Below are 21,501 nucleotides of genomic sequence, written 5' to 3' on the forward strand. Positions count from 1 at the left end.
ACTCCTCATATACTGAGGCTTTCTCAGACCCCTTGGTGTCACTTTATAGTCGCAGTAAAACATGTGCTTAACGTCGTGAATTCAAACACAAACACTGGGTTTAGGCAACAAAACCACTTAGTTAACTAACTACATTTGCAAAGTGAAAATGAAACTGAACGTTGGGGGACACGGACAAACAGCTGATTGTGTAACGTGAAAGTGAAACTTAACGCACGAGACATGAACTCTTGGATGAAAGCCTTGTGTTTTTCAAGGGGGCGTGACAAAGCGTAGGTGGGCAAATGCAAGTCCTTCTTCTTTTAGCTGTGGTTTGCTCTTCACCAACTCTTGAGGGGAATATGTGGCTCTTTTCCAGCTAAATGCTCCACTGTGTCACCAGCTAGTCTCTAACTTTGGCAGTCTGCGTACAGTCACATACTGAGTAGTCATTTATTTGTTCCAAAAACATGTCAGAACTGCCTCTTGGTAAATCCAATGTGGAAAACATGAGACAGTACATGAATTGTTTTCAGGAAATTAAATATTTTTCCTTATGTACCTCATTTGTCTTCATTTCTTTTTAATAATACTGAAGTAGTGATTACTCTCAAAGGAGCTCAATATGAGATTGGGAGATTCTGTTGCCTCTCAACGGCTCTCAACATGGCGGACGGTGAACCAGCGGCTTGCAGCTAACGTTGCTAACAGCGCAACAGTGCAAACAACGTTGAAAGTGCTGACAGAGATAACAGTGTTTACCTGAGGGGGGGAACCGGAGGGTTGGTGCTACACTTCCACAATGACGCCGTCGTTCCGGACAGCGTTACCACCGCATGAGATCAGTGCAGAGCTGTGAGCTGGCCAGTGGGGCACGCTCACATGCATGAACATGCACTAAAAGCATGGAGAAAACAAAGCGTGGAGAAGCTCTGATTACAACACACAAAGGGAGAGCGACTTTATTATCCGCTCAGGTAGACATTAATCCTCTATATCTTTAGATAGCAAATAGTTGTTTGCTGCTATATTAATGCTCTGGATATCGAATTCAGCACCTTTAACGTCTTGGTGGATGAGTGACTCCACCTTCTAGCTGAAATGCAGCTCTGCAGTCTCTCTTTTGATGGCAGAAGCTTGTCTGTATGAGAAGAGGTGGCTTCTGGAAAATGCTTTCTTCAGGGAGAGATAACTACTGCCTTAAAAATACTACACTGCACGTCACACCTCTTTCTCCACACGGCTAAAATAAAAGGTCACATTGTTCAACAGCTCAACTCACAATCCTGCTCATAAATCACACACTTTCTCTTTTTTTTTTAGTTGCAGCCGTGAAATAAAGGCCAAACTGCACAAAAAGTAACATTTACCAGGAATGTGCACAGATAACAGACCTACAGAGCCAAACTGCTGGTGAGGCAAGAATATGATGGAGAGCTTTAATACTTGCTGCCCATGGAGGGAGCCAGAGAGTGCAGAATTTCATAGAGAGATATGGAGCCCCGTGGGAGCGTACACACCCACACAGCAACACGAGCGCGCAGGACAGAAAAACAAACAGTGCACTCATAGATTCAGATTCAAGCATCCTGCTAAATATTGCACTTGGAGTGGGCTGCATATTTAACACCAAGCTTTTTTACTGTAACACCGTCTTAGCTCTTATTCCCTGCACTATTGGTGGTGACAGTCACACCACCCTGTCCCACTTTACCGGTGTATTTTGATATGCTGATCAGCAGCACATGTGCAAGCAGACACACTGTGTGTAGCCTACTCCACCTCTCACTGTCAGTCAACTCACAGCAAGAGTCTGTCCCCCGCTTGGCGTTTCTGCCAGGAAACCAGACCGCAAGCTGTGAGTAAGAAATGTCAGCTGTCATTAACTGCAGTCACAAAACCTCACAGAGATATAATATTTTAGGTGCTCCTGGCCAGGAAGGAACGGAAGATCACTTCCCCACTAAGCAGTTGTTTTCATGCCACAATAGATGTCGTGAATGTAAAAAGAAAACGGAGGCATTGTTAGAAAGACAGCTACAAAACAATTCTGCGAGGAAAATGAGCAAAGGGAAGCATGACAGCAATGCATGGCAATATAAAACATTTGTCACGCATCGTGTGTAATCCTCTCCCCCAAACTTTCTAAATGTCAAACTTTGTCTCTCCGCCTTCGTACACGAGTTATCCCAAAATAATTCAACAGTAGCTTTCACCCATCAAAACAGCCTCGGTCATTACTGTACCTGAATGGAAATATTTTTCTGACAGCGCACAACAAAAGCGCTTGCCGCGTCAACCTTCAAAGTAAGAACAAAGAACTGAAATAAAGAGGATAACTAGGTAACAACAAAGGCAGAAATCATCATAATAATCCTTCAAGTTCCGTCTCTCACAGAGATTAATGAGGCGTACGACAGAGGAGGTCATAATTAATTCGTAACAAGCGAAGGTCAGGGGAGCAGAGGGTCAGTGTGAATTATTAACTACCAAAGTGCGCGGGGGCGCGCTGCCAAGCAGGTATGAATGGGGTGAGTTTAAGGTGAGTGGGGAAATATGTTACGCACAGTTTGGTGCCCGGATAAGTTTCATACCAGTAAAAGACCACCTCAACACACTGCATGTATACTATGGACATAAACAGACATAAACACATGATGTAAACACAAACGCAACAGTAGCAGTCAAAGGATCAAAATAAAAGTCACTACAAATACTCACTGTATTCAATCCTGTTTTATAATCCTGTGATATTAACAATAAGAATCAAAGACCAGCAGAGCAGGTTACTCTGCTAGAGCCCCATCGGAGCCCTTTAAACCACCGTATCCATTTCTATTATGCGCAGTCTGAATGAACAGTGGTTTAAAACTACCAAGTGCGCAGTGCGAAAGCATGAGCGAGCACATGTCACAGCACTGTGCCAGGCTGTGCCACGCCACGCCACGGCTGTGACAGGTCAGTAAGAGTCAGCAGGTATATAGGTCAATCCCCTGGGACTCCTTCAATGGGGACACGTGGTCAGGGCTGTGGATTAGAGAGGAAATGAAGGATCATCCACTGAGGAAGCAGGACTCAACTACAGTCACTCATATACAGGTCCATGCTGTGTATTCAAAATGATATATACAACATATAGTAGATGATCATCTTGATGAGTTTTGCAGGGAGCTTCTCCACACTACACTATCCTGAATAAGTACTACTTCTTCTACCTCAGGGTGAGGCATGTTCAATAGGCCAACCTGTAAGTAGGCAAGACAATTTTCTGAGTAGTCACTGACTTTTTATGAGAATAATAGCAAATAAGTGTGTGCAAAGTCACATTCAAAGCATGAAGAATAGTGAATATCTATTCAGAGGTGAAAATAATACAATTCTATTGAAAACTACAGAAGTCCCTAAAGTAGAAAGCAAGACAGAAAACTGTGTGGGAGGCATTGCAACAACGTCCCCAGCATGTTTTATACCTGTGAAATGTAGGTTTTGCTGAAAAGCAAAATATGCTTTATACTTTCGCACAAAAACTCAGCAAACAAGCCTCTGCACATCCAGCTCAACTGCCTCTGACTGTGTCCAGCTCTAATCTACCTAAATGCACATTTTAGATTAATAAAAAAAAAAAAAAATCTGAAAAAGATTAAATTCTTTACACATTGGAATAACATTCAGAAACAGCTGAGTTGCTTCACATTTTATCAAGACTAAGAGTCGACTGCCACACTAGCGGCTGTGTGAAACTGTCCTTAGGCAAAGTGGTGCTTTCAGCTAAATGCTATCATCAGTATGCTAACATGTTAACAATTACAATGCCAACATGCTTATTTTTAGTATAATTTTTACCATGTTTTCCGTCTTCATTTAGCATGTTAGCATGCCAACATTTTCTAATTAGCACTAAACACATAGTACAGCTGAGGCTGATGGGAATGCCGTTAGCTTAACCAAAGTACTGGACAAATTGAAAATTTGCCCCAATGATGGTGCTGATGAAAAGTTAAAGTGATAGTTTGGGTGTTTTGAAGTGGGGTTGTATGAGATACTTATCCATAGTAGGTTTATTAATTACAGTAGATGGCGGTCGGCACGCCCGCAGCTTGGAGAAACAGACAGGAGTACCGACACCGGAGCAAAGCAGTGCTGTGAATGGGGACGGCAGAACATCAATTTTAGCCACCTAAAAGAAAGGCTCACCTAAAAGAATTTATATCTGTGTATATGTATGCTATATTTAGAATATTTTCTGACCGTGAACTGAACTGAAAGTGAAATGTATCGATACTGTTTTTGTAATCTGAGCCTGTCAGAAAGGAGAAGGAAGACGGCAAGATAAAGCGGTGAAAATATTCTAAATATAGCGTACCCTTAAACGGATATTGATTTAGGTAAGGTAGGTAAGAAATTCTTTTAGGTGACTAAATAAGTTTTTCTGCCGTCCCAGTCTACAGCACTTGTATTGCTTTGCTCCGGTGTCGGTGCTCCTGTCTGTTTCTCGATGCTGGGGGAACGCCGGCCGTCATTAACTGTAAATAATACACCTACTACGGATAAGTACCTCATACAATCCCACTTCAAAACACCCAAAACTAACCCTTTAAGGGATCTCCAAAGTGATTACAATCCATCCTCTGGGAAATGTCTGTACAAAATGTCACGGCAATCCATCCATTAGTTGTTGAGGTATCAGTCAGGATGGTAAATTGATCCTGACTGATACCTCAACAACTAATGGATGGATTGGTAAAGTGGTAAATTGATTGACCGACCGACAGCCAAATTACATTCTCATCTATTGTGCGATGCTGCTAGCATGGCTAAAAAGGGAGACATGCGTGAACGAAATAATATTAAAAAACAATTGCATAGGAAAATTATCAGACCAGCTAACCCTATCCCTTACTTGATTATTACGTGACTAATGTGCACAAACAATCATATTACCAAAGTGTTAACAACAAAAGACGCTTCCAAAACAGTGGCAGTCTACGTGTGAAATAACTTTTTATAGTGTGTTGCTGCAGGACAACAGTGTGTCATCTGCCATTAAGTATGTGTGTCTCTGCTGTCCCCCCAGGGGGTGCTGGGTAGCACAGGGTCAGGTCATGTTTTCAGCTCTTTATTTACTTATTCTGTCCGTTTGTATTTGTTTCAACCGGGGCAACAGGTGTCCTCTCTTTGCCCGGCAGGCACACGGGGGTCCATCACATCAGTGAGACTGTCCTGCCTCAGTAGGGGGCTCCAGATACATAAATAAGACACAGTGAAAAGCACCAAGACATCCAAGTGATCCCACAAGATCAATTTGTCTGAAAGCATGTTTGAAGTGAGTCTGACACAGACACAGACTGGTGGATGATATTTTCTGCTTTCTACCATTTCTGCTACATCTTGGGTAGGTTTACGTCTAGAGGAAGCCACAGGATGCCTTTAAAGCACATTGTTTGTTAAAGTTCTGGATTTGTAAAGGTATCAGCAGCCATCTCTGTAGGAAAAATCTGCAAGAATCATACAGTTTATGTGGAAAAATGTACAATTGACATATTTTATAATGTAAAGGATCAGTGTGTAACATTAAGGGGGATCTATTGGCAGAAATGGATTGCAATAATATGGTTTCTTTAGTGTATAATCACCTAAACAAATAATTAAAATGCAAAATACTCGCCAGCGAATATTATATGTCTAGGGATGTATTTTGTAAAAGGTAAGCACGGAAGGAGTGTATCTGGTCTGCACTACCTTAGTCAAGGTTGAAAGGAATAATTCATTTTGCCGTCCTAGTTCGGACTACGTAACATCTGTGTTGTCGTTTCATAAATATAAGCGCAACTCAACCGGTTTGGCACAATGTAATAGGTTGATGAATCACGTTGCGAAAGCTCATAAAATGTACCTCGTTCCGAAAAAAATAAATAATAATAGTAATATTTGCGATCTGTGTGAAAGTATTCATGACAAAAATAACAGTCCGATATAATATATTGACGTACTAAATAATCGCTAAAAAAAAAACGCCGCTGGTTGCATTCTGCAACCTCCCCACTTCTTACACACTGCACCTTTAACCTTTATTTGAAAGTGTCTTTGAGATTGAAAATATCTGTATTATGAGTGTTCTGGCAGCAATAATAATGGTTTACAGACCAACAGCAATACAAATGATTTAAAATCTAAATTAAACAGAAATGCAATCACAAAATCCAGAAAAAAATTAAACAACATGACTTATGTAAAAGATTTATCTTAGAAACAACCTGAATGACACCTTAAAACAACCCAAGAGTTGTCTAAATCCATAAAAATGACTACTATTACATGTATGAGGCATTGAGCTAATAAACATGACATATAATAACCCTAATCCATCGCCTCCACCATGTCTAAATATAACTGAATCTTTAGGGGCGATTCTGTGGATCTACCTCCCTCTTCCCTCAAAGAAGTGAAATCTTTCTAGAGGACAAGAACAATCCAATATCACACTTCATACCCTTCTTACAGGACTTGTAAGACATGCATTCAAAGGACAACTGGAGCTGTTCTGAAAACGAAGGGTGCTATTTGACTGTTTTCATTTCCTTTTCTTATTTTTTTTGGAAAGCCTTTTAGCACAGCTCTGCTAATTCACCCTGAGAATATTCAAGATGAATTGCAGTGTTTATCCCTCGGCAATATTGCTTAAAAAGCACCCAGAGTGGCAGCACACAGCTCAGCTCAGTTTAGTGAATGCACCTTTCTCTGTGGTCAAGCTGTCTGATGCAGTCAGTATAATAAGAAGTCATTGGTGTGTCTTATTTTCATCTTCCTAAACTACCTACCTCGTATTTCCTGACTCATTCACTGTTCTCCTTTAATCAGCCTACAGGCTTAATGTTCGCGAGATAATAAGACACAGAATGTGGCTGAATGAGATTAAGTCAAATGTACACACAACAGTTTGTCTTTGGCATCATACAGAGGATGGGTGATGCTATGGGTGATTTGGACACATAGGAAGACTCAACAGTCAGATTTGCAAAGCTCCTCCGGCGCAAAAACAGAATAAAGTCCGTGGCAATAACAACAGTCCAACCTCTAAACATACATCTGTTTTCCAAAATCAAGCTGCAGCCAAGCAAACCTGTTTTACACTGTAGTTGGCAGCCGAGCCCAAACAAGTCATGTGTGTCTCGTCGCATATGTCTGTCCCCGGGACAAGTTAATCAGGCTGTCTCCTCGGCCCTGTTTCATTTTAGATGAGTTTCTAATACTGCTGCCAGGCGAATCTACAGCCATCAGCCAAGCAAATACAATTCATGTATCTCACATTTATCTTTTAGACAAGTTACTCAAGCTGTAACCAGTGTCACCAGCGTCTAGTCAGGTGATTACTTTACTGGAATGAGCCCAGCAAAAATGATGTCTACTGATGCTACACTGGTCTTTCGCACAGGTTGTTCTTTGCGGACGTACACATGTTTTAACTTGATTAGCAAGTCTGTAGGGCAGCGTGGGCATCAGCATCCTTTGAGTGAGCGTGGGACTTGTACTTACATATGGGAAGAGTAAGTAGTGAATTCCTAAAATGGAGTGACATAATCCACTGTAAAAAACGTCATTTAAAGACAACAGCATTCACAGGACTGTGATCACAGTCACACATCAGAAGCCAGTGTCATGTAAAATCTTTATAGCAATTTATCTTAAAGTAGGCGAGATTGGAGCAAATATGATTAAAAAAAGTTATTTTTATGAAATAACGCTATATCCCGACAATAGTACATGAAACAGGTAACCCTGAAAAAAATCATGTGCCTCTGTGTCCTCTGGTGTCCTGCGGTGCTCCTAACGGCATCGGCAAGATTTCACAGACCGTAGGAAAACAACCAGTCAGAGCTGATCTGAGGTCCATCTGCTGTCCAGCTGCCGTCTATGAGAGCCGGCTGTCAATCACTCGCGAACTCCGTGCTGATCAAATATGAATCAATATTATGTTATGTTAATTTCTCGCCTCAAATGTTTTCAGACACATCTTGTAGTGCACGGTTTAGCCGTAGTTTAAGTTTGTGACGCCGCCGCCATTGTGAAATCTGGTGAAGGAACACCAAGTTCTGGTCACATGACCGGAGCACAGCCAATAGGAACGCTCTCTCAATGAAATTACCTGTGATTGGTCAAAGTCTCCCGTCACGGGCTAGATTCTCTAAAGCCTGAAAACAGAGCCATGAGGAGGTGCAGAAGTCGAGTTATCTCTCAGAACACTTGAATTACAATATGCTGAAAGGTTATTATGGAATTTTTGCCCAACGATGCCAGAAATGTACTGCCTACTGCCACTTTAAGCAAAGGAATGGCAAAGGCAACTCTTTATGGACACTTCAAATGATCTAAAACATATGAGACACAGATGTATGACTGATATTAAAAATAAATTGACCAGTATTTCAGACAATTAATATACTTTTAAAGGTGCTAAATACGAGATTGGGAGCATTTCTATTGCCTCCGCACGGCTCTCAACATAGCGACAGCTGAGCCAGCGGCTTGCAGCTAACACTGAAAACAATGGCAACAGTGCTGACAGAGCTAACAGTGTTCACCTAGGGGGGAACCCAGGGGTTGGGTGCTGCACTTCCGCGGCATCGGTCGGTATGGCGTTATCAGATGTATGAGAGCAGCAGCCGGGAGCTAGCCAGTGGGGCACGCCCACATGAACAAACATACGTTCAAATCACTGAGAGGAGCACAGACAAACCAAAAATATAGAAATGTACAATGTGAAATAATCAAACTATTGTAACTTTGGCATAAAAAAAACTGTGATCATGTAGAACCTCATAGCTTGTTGTAAGATGCTGATTGAGAAAAAAGGTCATCAGACCAGAAACTGCAAAAACAACATTTCCTGAAGAGAGAATTAATTTAAGGATAAGCTGGCTGTCACTTTGGGCTTGTCTCATACTGTGTCTGGAAATCATTCAATGATGTCTCAAGCTAGAAACTTGTGTATAGAGAAAACATGGCTCATAAATGTAGTGTTTGGGGCTATTTAAGCCATTTAAGAGGCTGACGTATCCAAAGCAATTAATGTCATTTCACTTGTTTGTACTGTGGTCATTTTACCCATTAGAGATGTTAATGGAAGGATGAATCGTGTGGTGAGTTGCGAGAGGTACTCAGGAGAGATGACAAAGTTGATTGAGCAGACAACACTGCTGCATCTCTGTGTACAATAACTGGTATAAAAAGCACAGGGATCACTAATCCAGCTTTCCAACTATATATTTCAGACTAAAACATCCCTGTGTGTGTTGGTTTGTGAAGTGAGCTGTTTATAAGAAAACGACAGTGACCAAGTGAACCCATTAAGCACTATTACCCTTCCTTTGGTTGTTGTGTCACGCCCCCAGCAGTAAACTGCACTGGCAGTGGAGCCCCAGTGTCTCCACTAATGGAGGCAGTGGGAGGACCATCTCTCTGGCTGAGTGTAATGATCCTCATGCTGCTTTTGCTATTGTTAATATTGTTGTCAGGCCGCTGTTTGGAGCAGCAGCCCAGACCCTCGCAGCTGATCTGGTCATCTCCGCCGCTGCCCGACAGCTGCAGCACGGAGAAGATTAGCAAGGGGTTAAATGTAATATCTGAGCGATCAGTGAGCTTTATCTCTTTCATTTGGTCCCTCAATCTCCCGCTCACTTTCATTATAGCTCTCTCTCTCTGTGTCTGGCTGCGTTTCTTTCGGCTCCCCCCCTGACATACAACTACACGTCTCTGTTCCATAATCTCACATTTGTGTCACCGGCCTTTTAGTATTTGCAGCCTCTAAGCACAGCGCACACTCAGCTAACCCCCTCCTTCTCTCCTAATGCCAGCATTAAGGAGCATAGTCGCATGCCTGAGGTGCTGCGGGGAAAGAGAGAGCGGGAGCACCGATGAGGCGATGTGAAGTGATGTGTTGAGACAGGAGGGGCCCAGTAGCAGGGGTGGGGAGGAACTGCTCCGGCCCACCTCCGTGGCTCCGACACCGAGGATAGACACGGCGCTGCCAGGGGCCTCTGGGGCATCGCTAAAGCTCGTTAGCATAGCCACCAGGCCTTGAAGATGATGAGTTCTGAAGAGGTGATTAAGCCAATGCTTAGGTCCCTTCAAAGCACATTCACTCACAAGGTATGAGAGGAAGGGCATTTGAAGATAGAACCACAGAAAAAGGGACCGGAGGGGTAATTCGAGTTCAATATGGTCACTGTGCTCCTAGATAGTCATTCATCAAAAGAGCTGATACTGCTGCCGGTGCAGGCAGGGCTTGGAACAGGTCGAGGTTGACCTCTAAGACATCTCGTGAAAAATGAACACTTGTGGTGCACAGACGTTTAGCAGAATGACGCACATACAATGCAATCCCAGTGTCAAAAGGTGCTGTAGATTCTCCTCTCACCCTTTTCTACTTCCCATCAGTCTCTGGTTTATAATCACAAATTGCAGTCCAAAAGCTTAAAAAGCGCAAAAAATAAAGACTGTTGTGGGAGCTTTGATCGCTCAGCAGGTCTGAGATACACAGGAGTTTAAACAAAGTGTATGCGACTCCAGCTCCGACTGAGCACCAGAGCCCGCTGCCAAACACAAAAGGTCCCAGAGATGAGAGTGAGTGGCATTTAAGCCTCCCAACCAGCGAGCCATCTGTGCTGGGTGCCACATAATCTCAACAGGAAGCAGTCGTTGCTGTACATCACATCATCTTCCTGTCTTCTCGTCTACCGCGGCACAGTCGCAGTCACTGAATTTTTGTCAGCGAGTTTACTGTTGGCACGGGGATTTGGGGTGAACATGTACCGCCTCTTTAGAAATACAGGAAATCCTTTGCTTCAGCCATTACAACGCTAATATATTTATCAGACAAAGTCAAAATGGGCTTTGTCTCAGTTTAATCATCCAACAAGGCTTACTATTCTCAGATGGCACTTATTTGTGTGGGTGGATCTTTACAATGGTGTGTGTCAGGGTTAAGCATCATACTCAAGGGGATCACTACACTCCCTCAACACGGATTACAAACACTCTCAACTATTAGCTCCTTCCACGACGCAACACACACACACAGAAACACACCCATCTCCCTGTCTCTTTTTGTTTTTGTCTGTATCACCTCTTATAAATACTCGCTTATTATGTGCAGGGGTTTTAAGATGCTCGCCCTGCTGTTGCTGCTAAATCAACAGAGCGTAGACTGAATCAAGAGGGGCTGAGTACCCGTGTTGCAATGTCAACTGCGAGCGATTCAACCAGGAGTAATTGCCAATTCAATCAATGTGTCAACAGCAAGCAGTCTCCAAACTAAGGCGTGTAGACAGGAGGAAGAGGAGCACTGGAACGTGGACAGAGAAGGAGGGTGCATGTGTAGATCCATCCCGACTACAAGTGGAACAAGAGAACCAGACAACCGCGTCACATTAAAGAATGTCAAGGGGAACTTTATAATGTACCTGGAACGTCACCTACATCTGGATAATGAAAGAGTACGACAAAACATTTGAGAAAGAGCTGGAATGAAATAAGGTACAAGCCGACAATGAAATATTTCTGCATTTGGCATGCTGGCAGTTTTTACAGCGAGGTGAGTCAGGATCCAACAGTTCCCCCATTTAATACAGTACATTTGAATTAAAAGAACAGGAGGGTGATGTACAATGATGTGTGTGGGTGTCCATATTGTATGCGAGTGTGTGTGTGTGGGTGTCTGCAGAGCTGGAAAATGGATAAAAAGTACCAGATGCTACCATTAGCTTATTAAAATAGGAGTCAGTAGCATAATTCAATATACGGAGGGTTGAAATCACAAGAAGATGTACTGTAGTTATTATGGGTAAGCATATTATTTCATTTACTAACTCAGTTGTTATCAGTTATTTGTATCTAAGTATAGTAATATAACGCTGTTATACATGTATATTCTTGGTAGTTTTCTTTGAGTTGCAAAGATTAATTGATTAGTTGTCACATTATTAAATTAATCACCAACTATTTCGATAATCGATCAATTGGTTTGAGCAATTTCTAGTCTAAATTCTCTGATTCCAGCTTCTTAAATGTGAATATTTTCTGTTTTCTTTACTCATCTATAACAGTAAACTGAATATCTTCGAGTTGTCGACAAAACAAAACATTTTAGGGTTGCATCTTGGGCTTTGGGAAACACTGATTCACCATTTTCTGGCATTTTATGGACATATCAACTAATAAATTAATCGAGAAAATAATCGACAGATTAATTGAAAATAATCGTTGGTTGAAGCCCTAGTCTTTTTTAACTACAAATAAAACCATTTTAGTGTCTGTATTCACATCATTGTTTAACAGTAAACTAACAAATATTGCATAATTTCTTCTAATATGACTCAAGACCAGGGTCTGAAATTAGCAGGTAAAATCGTCAGGCCATCCGCCACTTTGGCAGACAGGGAAAACGCTGGGGATGGGAATAGAGAATAGGTTCCCGTTGAGAACCGATTCCTAGTTGACCGATACCTCGACATCACATGCCCCCGTGACTATATTGATGCTTTCCAATAGTTACGCATGCACAATGACGCGACGGCATTCGCACACTATATCATGTTTCAGTTTGTTTGGGACCGGAGCCATGGCGGAGAGAGAAAAAAAGCGTTCAAAAGCATAGCGCTACTAAACCTGAGGGGGTGCACCCTATTTTTTCCCTGATAATGCGACACTGTGAAAAACAAATCTGTGTTGAAATCAACAGGAGAGTTAGTAACGTTACCTGTTAGAAGTCGGTGAGCAGTCCTGCTTGGTTACATAACGGAGCTACTGACGTTAACGGAGGTGCCATTGAGTTAAATTATGGTGCATTCAAGCTCTGTTCAGTAAAAATGACCATTTGGCGAAGGTAAACTCTAACTTTATCATGATGTGTTCAAATGTAGTCTCGTAAAATTACATTTTTGGAGAGAAACTTGAATAAATCCAGTTGTTTGAAGATAGCACAGCAATATGAAATAGATATTAGAGAGGGAATTATGACCTGTTAAACTTCCTAACACTAGCTTTAAGAGCTTATAATAATACATAATAAAATACTAATGCCGAGATTTCTTTAATCAAAGCAAAGATTTAAATAAAAATACAATCATTTATTTCCTAATCATTTGAAATGTGTTTGATGGCAATAACAATGTACAGTACACTGTGTACAGTACTTTCCAACCCCCGAAAAATAGGGTTCCTCCGGAAGCTACGGTGCAGCTTCACTAGAATTCACCATGCAGTCAATGTTATTTTGTGTAAAATATATCAAACATCGAATGACATAAGATCTAAACTGTGGGCGTGAATACAGCATGCAACATGTGTAAGTTGCATGTGGGCGTGTGAATCTGACTTCCTGTGTACAAGCACTATATGTTCGCTGGCTTTCTTCAAGCACACGGCGCATGCAGCTCAAAGGAATAAGGAAGAAGTATTAAAAGGCAGCGAGCAGCTGATTGAGGCCGGGTGGGTGTTTGAATCTGTGATGGCGTACCATCATCACTATTGGGAGCAGCCCGGCTGAGCATGGCAGGCTTGGATGCGTGATGCCGGCAGCCATCTGGCTTTGGATGGGACTCCTGAGGGAGACACAGGCTGGTGCCAACCTTCAGAAAACACTTCCAGGAGGTTTGAGAATGAGAATGACATGCTCATCTATACTGTGACTCTGTGTGAGAGCGGCAACTGTGTGTTCCCGCAGAGCTGTGACAAGTTCGCAAATACGACATGTTCTATATATGTTCACTGTGCACTTGTTGTTTCTTCAAGGGCACTGCAGTCTCAAAACAAATTATAGTCCTGAATGGAGAAATAGAAATAGAATTTCATTAACTCAAGATATGAATTTAATCTGTGTCAGTAGCTGTTGGGTCTAAGCGATTCTTCAACCGAAGTCAACACTGTGCTCCATTTGCACAAAGAAATGTTTGAAATGAAACAGTTAAAAGGGTAAATTTCATGCTACACAATCTATCTGCGATTTCTCATTATCAGCATTTCACCGTGTGCTGCTATCCGCACAGTTTACTGCATCGTGTTTTCCAGGCACATAAAACCGAGCCAATATATAGTTACTGCAGACGATGTTACAGACTGTTAAAAGGTCTCTCTTTGCACAGTCTCTGACTGTAATTGCTTTGTCACAGCTGAGCATATTACCGAATGAGAATGTGAGAGCGCCCTTGTGTGTGCGTGCATATACTGTATGTGGGTGACTGTGGCTTCATCAAATACAATGAATGCATGCTGCTAAAGGTGACATAATGAGCAGGGTCAATACTAACTCAAATAGGTGGATCTGGGTATCAGTGACGATGGGCTGATTTGGTATCGGAACGATTGAGTACATTTATATCTATTTATTTGTTACGTTTAGTTTTACAAAGTTATTAAAGCAACGTTTAAGTCAAGCCTGATGTTGCCTTACACATAAATGAATGATCCCAGTCACTTCCACACAGTGAGACACACAGCTTATGAATTAATGAAATAAACAAGTTATTTAAACGCTGGCCTTATTTCGGCTCTTTGTTGTTTCTGGCATGCTGACCAAATGTTTGTGACCAAGAGGACCAGAGCCAGGACAGGCCACAGCTGAACTTTACTTTGCTCACACATCACCAGGGTATTTTAATAATAAACTGAAGTATGTCTGATCTAAATTAAAGGACCAGTGTGTAACATTTCAGGAGATGTATTAGCAAACATGGAATATAATATTCATAACTATGTTTTCATTAGTGTATAATCACCTGAAACTAAGAATCTTTGTGTTTTCGTTAGCTTAGAATGAGCCCTTCATATCTACATAGGGAGCGGGACCTCTTCACTGAGTCCTGGGCGATATGGAGAAAATCAAATATCACAATGTTTTTTTACCAAATACCTTGATATTAATATTGCAACGATATTGTAGGTTTGACTATTGACGCTTTCACAAAATATTTACACAGTGAGATTTTTGATAAATGATCATCAGTAATGCAGACATAGTGACTTAGTGGGTGAAGGCAAATAATAGAACAGCTAGAACAGTCTGTTAAGTTTAGAAAATTACATCACTTTACTGTAATGCAGCCTTTAAAACTAGGAAAAGACAACACTTATGCCTTATTACGATATCCAAAATCTAAGACGATATCTAGTCTCATATCATGATATTGATATAATATCAATATATTGACCAGCCTTACCTGAAGGCCACCGAAATTCTCCGACATGCTTGTGAAACTGCGGTAACGTGAGCCGCAGAGGGCAAAACCGTGGTACCGCCAGCCACCGTCTGACTTCCTTTGCTCCTAAAGTAGTGCTTTTATGGTAAGGATGGCCTCTGAGTGAGGTATTCAGATGGTTGCTTTCTGCAACCACACCACTAGATCCTGCCAAATCCTACACACTGTCCCTTTAATATTCTAGAGGATGAGAGAGAGTCTTATTTGGAAGTTAAAAAAAGCAAGTTTAGGCTGAAGAGGCGAGTGTAAATGTTGGAATAAAACTGCTCTGCCGGAAGAGTGAATATGTTTGACATGAGAGACCAAATATATGTTCAGAAAGAATAAGGAGAAATGTTGTGAGTTTAAGTACAGAATTTGATTCCCGAATAACTCATATCAGATTCTAACACCAACCATATAGTACTCCGCATACAAACAGACACCTGCAGTAAAACTAACATGCACCTGCACCTGTGCATTTCTCCTCTCACACACATACACGCAACGTGCACACAGGCATCAACACACACACTGACCTTATGTGACATGATGGAATCAAACACAGCACTCTCCCTCGCTCCACACTGCATGAACTATTTATAATGTTCTCCCTCGTTGAATTATTGATGAACTATGTTTTCTGTTTCTCTACACTTTTTCTACAGTTCTGTGAGAAATTCAGTCCTTTTTGCTAATGATCCACTCAGGGCCTCTGTCTCATTATAAACAGAGGGGACGCTTCTGTATCATAATAATAGACACACTGAGTCAGATCAGTGTGCCTGCCCAACCGTGGGAAACGAAATGTTAGGGCATATGGGGAAAATAATGTTATGCTGAGACTGCTGGGAACTGAAACATAAAGCATTGTGTCAAACACACCACCACCTGTATTTACTGTCAGGCTAAAGGCATGGCTGGATCTGCCTCTATAGGCTGTAGTAGCCGGTGCTAGTGGAAGGAGAGACAGAGTGATTCAGGGATGAAGATTGACATGCAGCGTGCTGTAAATCAGACACTCCTTGAGAAGCGTAATGGGGGAGGAAACAGTCCCAAAACAAGGACATCTTATTTACTCAGAGCCACACATGACTTTCAGCACTAATTGATGTGAAATATTGTGCAACGTAACAGACAGTTGGCTTCCTCTCTCTCATTATCTCTCATTCTCACTCTCGTCCTCCTCCTCCTGCTTCTCCATCTATCACCTCTTTCCTTTCTCTCCTCCTCCTCCGTTTCTTCCACTCGTTCTCGCACAGATGCTGGCATTCAGCGTCTCATCGCAGATTAAAAAGGGGCCGACTATTTTTTTTTTTTTTTTTACATGATACAGCTCAGCCTAATTTGCTCTGAATGAATTACGCAGTGTGTCACTCACGGGGTGACAGAAAATGTATTTTCATGAATATTTTCCATCATTCTTCTGATTTCCACAAGCTACAGATCGTTTTTGAAAATCCTCCCTAAGTACTGTTACAGAAAATGTCATTACAGGATGTCTATTACAAGTCATGCCTTAGGTGTGACATAGTAAAGGCGGTGAAAATTTAAAAAAGCAGTATTTCATAATTTCACATTTGTTATTAATTTTGGTAAATTTGTAGAGATTTTGTTTTCACATTTTCCACGGTGCTGTATTTTCTGTTGTCAGTGTAAACAACCCTGATTATGTCTACTATGATTATATGTAGTAAAAAAAAAAAAGTGCATGGTAGGCCGAATACTTTTTACAGCTAATGTAGTTTAATCATTTAATGTAGTTTTTTTAATAGTTTTAATTACTTTGGTACATACTCCCCATTTGTGATGTCACTAGAGGATACATTTCCTGAGCTGTCATCAGCGCAGGAGGACTTTGTTTACTGTAAATTTTATGTAGCCGGAAAAACGACAACCTTTGGAAAGATGGGGACATACTGTATAATCCAAGAGAAAATCAGTTCAAACTGATTTGCTCCTTATAAAAACATCCCAAACAATTGAGTCTTAAAGGAGAAGTCTGCTGCTGTTATTGAAAACACAGAAATTGCACTATCCTACTAACAAGTATTGTCTATGTGGCCTAAGCCTGATCAAGCTATTCCTGTTATTCCTCCATCGTTGTCCAGAATAAAAACACATAAAGGAGCCACACTGTTGCACTGGGTGACTTGTTCCTTCATTACCATGAACATGGGCACTGTGGTTTATTTTTAGTTGATCCCACATACATCATCCTGCTGCCGTAAATAAACGGTAAATAAAAAAATAAAAGTAGGCTACATATTCATGACCGTCTATTAAATCTACATCTTCAGTAAGAACCAATGGGCTGAGAGTCACAGTAAGTATTACGAGACAGAATAATGCATTGTTGGTTTTGATCTTATTTAATGGGAATTGTTGATAATAATAATAAAAATATTAATCCATTAATCCATTAGTTGTCAGCTATTAAATTAATCGGCAACTATTTTTATAATCGGTTTGAGTAAGAAAAAGTCAAAATTCTTTGATTCCAGCCTCTTAAATGTGATTATTTTCTGGTTTCTTTACTCCTCTATGAGAGTAAACTGAATATCTTTGAGTTGTGGAAAGAAATAAGACATTTGAAGATGTCATCTTGGGCTTTAGGAAACACTGATTGACATTTTTCACCAGTTTCTGACACTTTATAGACCAAACAACTAATTGATTAATCTATAAAAAAACGACAGATTAATCCCTAATAGAGTGTCACTAGCCTTGTCCTTAAATACATTTCTGGTAATTGCTAAACAGTTGTCACTACCCAGCTGATCAGCCACTGAGCACAGATTAAACTCAGGGTTTTAGTCTATCATCCAGATTGATACTGATATAAAAAAGAAAAATCAGACCAGATCATTGATATGTGAACAAATGATGCACCTACAGGCTTCGTCACCACACCACCTTGAAAACAGGGAACGGTGATTAAAATTCTGCATGCAACAGGCGAGAAAAGACAGAAACTGAGAAACAGCAAAGTTTGGAAAGATTAGGAGAGGATGAGGAGGAAGAATGTGCCAAAACAGGCTGTGGAAATCAAGCTGAGAAACCTAGATTCAAAGTACAAAGCCTCACACCATGTCCAAATGCTTCTCACCCACTCTGGAGCGACCAACCTGCCAGCTCACATGGAATGACAACAAAAACTGTTCACAGGTTTGGAAAGAATGACACCTTATGCTGGATTGAGGCCGCAGCTAGCCGAGCAGAAACACAACACGCCTAATAACGGAGTCTCTCGTGAAAACAGATCAACGGCAGTCTGAAAGTTTTTGTAGACTCTCAGCATCTTAGCAGCTGAGCATGAAAGGGACGCCTGACAAACAAATTATCTCTCTGTTTCCATAGCGATCTATGAATGGCCTGTGCTAGTGCCTGTGACAACCAGATGCCTGGGAAGACAAGGCTCGCCCATAAAAAAGCCAGCGCTCTGCAGAAAGCCTGTTATTACTGCTATCATTCAATTGGACTTGATTTGCATAATTAAACTCTGTTATTGCCTGGCTCTGGAAGCCACTGCAAGTCTCCGCTCTTACCAACTGGGTTCCCACCATGACAGAGGCACTTCAGGGAGGAATATACCCTCAGCTAACCCCGAGATGTGACTAATCAATACTAAGATTATCCATTAAATTGAACTTGATAAGGCCCCGTTTTCTGTAGATGGGTCATATATTCCTGTGCAGCTTCAGGGTAGAGTGCACACTGATGAGGTGAGTCACAGCCTGGACATCACTCAGCTAACTACATGAAAGGCCCTGACAGAGCAGCACAGAGCGGGTCCGGACTGAGAAACACAGAGAGAGAGGAAGAGAAGAAGCTCACAGGCTTACATAAAGCATCGTGTGTACAAGCTGCATACAGAACCTGCAGCTTGAAAATCCAACTATCAACCGTTCTTGTGCAGAAATGCTCTTTTGTATGAGTCCTTTGCATGAAATGTTTTGATATAATTTGTTGATCCCTTTGTGTTAAAAGAACGAGAGCGAACAATAATGGACCATTCTTAAAAAAATACTAAGAAACAACAAGAAAAAAAATAGCAAAAAGGGGATCATGAAGAACCTCAGACAGAGACAATCGTTGGCCTTTTGACAGCACCTGAAGCACAAGAATCCTCCGTAAATTGCAGCTATTCACTCCAAGACCAGGCGGCCACAAATGGATAACAACACAACCCATTCAACTGCACTATGACACAGCATTTTCCACAGAAACACGTCAATAAATCATTTCATTTAGCAAATCCGTGGTCTGGAAGCCGTTGCAGACCAGTTGACACTTTGTTACACGCAGCCTGAAAGCCAAACAGATCAAATGAGGATCTTACCTCGACGAGGTGGGGCGTGGGATTGAATCCACACATGTTGCACACCTGGTGGTGGCACTGTGTGCAGGTGTTGTAGTTGGGTTGTTCTGCTGTGTTGCCGATGTTGAGGTTTGTCTTGCAGAGAGGACAACAAGCTTTGGGTTTAGAGTGGTCCGGCGGCGCGTGCTGTTGTTGTTGCTGCTGAGCGGGTGCTCGAGGCCCTTGTTGTGCAGGCTGAGGTCCTGAGGGTTTACCCGCCCCAGGCCCTGGACCAGGAGGTCCTCCTGGTTTGGGGGCCGTTTTTGGGGGCTGTTGTTGGGGTTGAGTAGTCTCAGATATGAGAGTGCTGGCTTGGTTAAGAAGAGAAGCACCGAAGCCAAACAGCTTCCCAAAAGTCTGCTCTGGAGGTGGGGGCTGCCGTGAAGGGGAGCTCCCCGCACTGCGAGTCTGGTCCTGGCGGGGGTGGTGGGGTTGGTGGGCTGGGGAGTTGCGGGACAGATCAGGCTGAGACGGGGCCTTGGCCATGCCGGGGAGAGGGACAGCCCCTGGAGGGAGCTTTATTTGATGCTGACCTGGGCCAGCTGGACCAGTCTGTTTGATAGGACCAGGTGCTGCACGGGCCTGCGTTGGAGGGTGGGCCTGTGTTGGAGGATGGGCCTGTGTTGGAGGGTGGGCCTGTGTTGGAGGATGGGCCTGTGTTGGAGGATGGGCCTGTGTTGGAGGATGGGCCTGTGTTGGAGGATGGGCCTGTGTTTGAGGATGGGCCTGTGTTGGAGGGTGGGCCTGTGTTGGAGGGTGGGCCTGTGTTGGAAGGTGGGCCTGTGTTGGAGGATGGGCCTGTGTCGGAGGATGGGCCTGTGCTGGAGGCTGCGTCTGAGGAGGGGGCTGTGTCTGGGGTGTATGCTGAGGCGAAGCATCAGGTTTAAGTTCTGGTTTGGCTGCATGAGAAGGAGAGTGTATCTGTTGTTGACTCTTGGAGCGCGGTGTGTCCATGTCCATCCCCAGCGCTCTCTGCATCTGACAGTTCAGACATAGCCACTCCTGAACCTGTGAGAAAGACAAAAAACAAAACAATGACCATAAGCTACAGCATCTAGTCTTCATCTTTCAGTATAGAAATGACCGTGGGAATGAAAGAAATAGTTTGACATATTGGGAAATAAGTTTATTTGCTTTCATGCTAAGTGTAGATAAGAAGATTAATGGCACTCTAATGTCTGTACCCTTTGTACAGAGTACAAAGTATCAATACATATCAATACTGAATATTTGAAAACATGTTCAATACTCATTTTCTGCAGTATCACATTACAGGAATTTCTAACTTTGATACAATACCTTGAAAAATATCGATATTCAATACCATTTTTGATATCAAGGGGAAAAATGTACACAATATTGAGAGCATAATGTACACACACACACGTCAGCATTGAGTACACAATATGTGTATCAACTTGCTGTTGGAAAGAAGAGAGAGAAGAAAGCGCAGCTGGTACCCGTTCAGTATCAATATGTATCGATACTTCAATATTTTAGACAACACTAGTATCGTTACACAGAAAATGGTATCAAATATCGATATTTTTAAAGGTATTGTATCGAAGTGAGAAATTCCTGTATCGTGACAACACTAGTAGTTAAACAAACAATATGTAATGTATTAATCAGTGAGCTTTAGAGGCACTGGTAGGTATATTTTTCTACCTTTGGACAGAGCCAGGCTCGCTGTTTTCTCCTGTTTTCAGCCTGTAAACTAAGCTAACCACCTATTGATTGTAGCTTCAAATTTACTTTGCAGACGCAAGAATGGTATCAATCTGCTAATCTAACTCTCAACGAGAAAGCAAATATTTCCAAAATGTCAAATTACTCCTTTAATAAAAAAGTTTATTTGACAGACACGGTCTGTAGATAATAAAAAATGTGTGTATTATTGCAAAAAGTCAAGATATCTTTTAAAAAAAAGAA

The 21,501-nt window shown here is 41.9% G+C and overlaps 1 protein-coding gene across 3 annotated transcripts in view; it reads right to left on the minus strand.

The window, feature by feature from the left end:
• The window catches only part of bsnb (bassoon (presynaptic cytomatrix protein) b), an 85,147-nt gene that overhangs the window by 34,050 nt on the left and 29,596 nt on the right, over positions 1–21,501 (minus strand). For all 3 annotated transcript variants that reach the window (XM_074636355.1, XM_074636363.1, XM_074636350.1), the window contains exon 3: positions 19,552–20,577. In XM_074636355.1, the coding sequence (XP_074492456.1) occupies positions 19,552–20,577 (1,026 nt within the window). The remainder of the gene's footprint in view (positions 1–19,551; positions 20,578–21,501) is intronic.

The sequence above is a fragment of the Sebastes fasciatus genome, chromosome 1, assembly GCF_043250625.1.
Source record: "Sebastes fasciatus isolate fSebFas1 chromosome 1, fSebFas1.pri, whole genome shotgun sequence".
NCBI classification, from domain to species: domain Eukaryota; kingdom Metazoa; phylum Chordata; class Actinopteri; order Perciformes; family Sebastidae; genus Sebastes; species Sebastes fasciatus.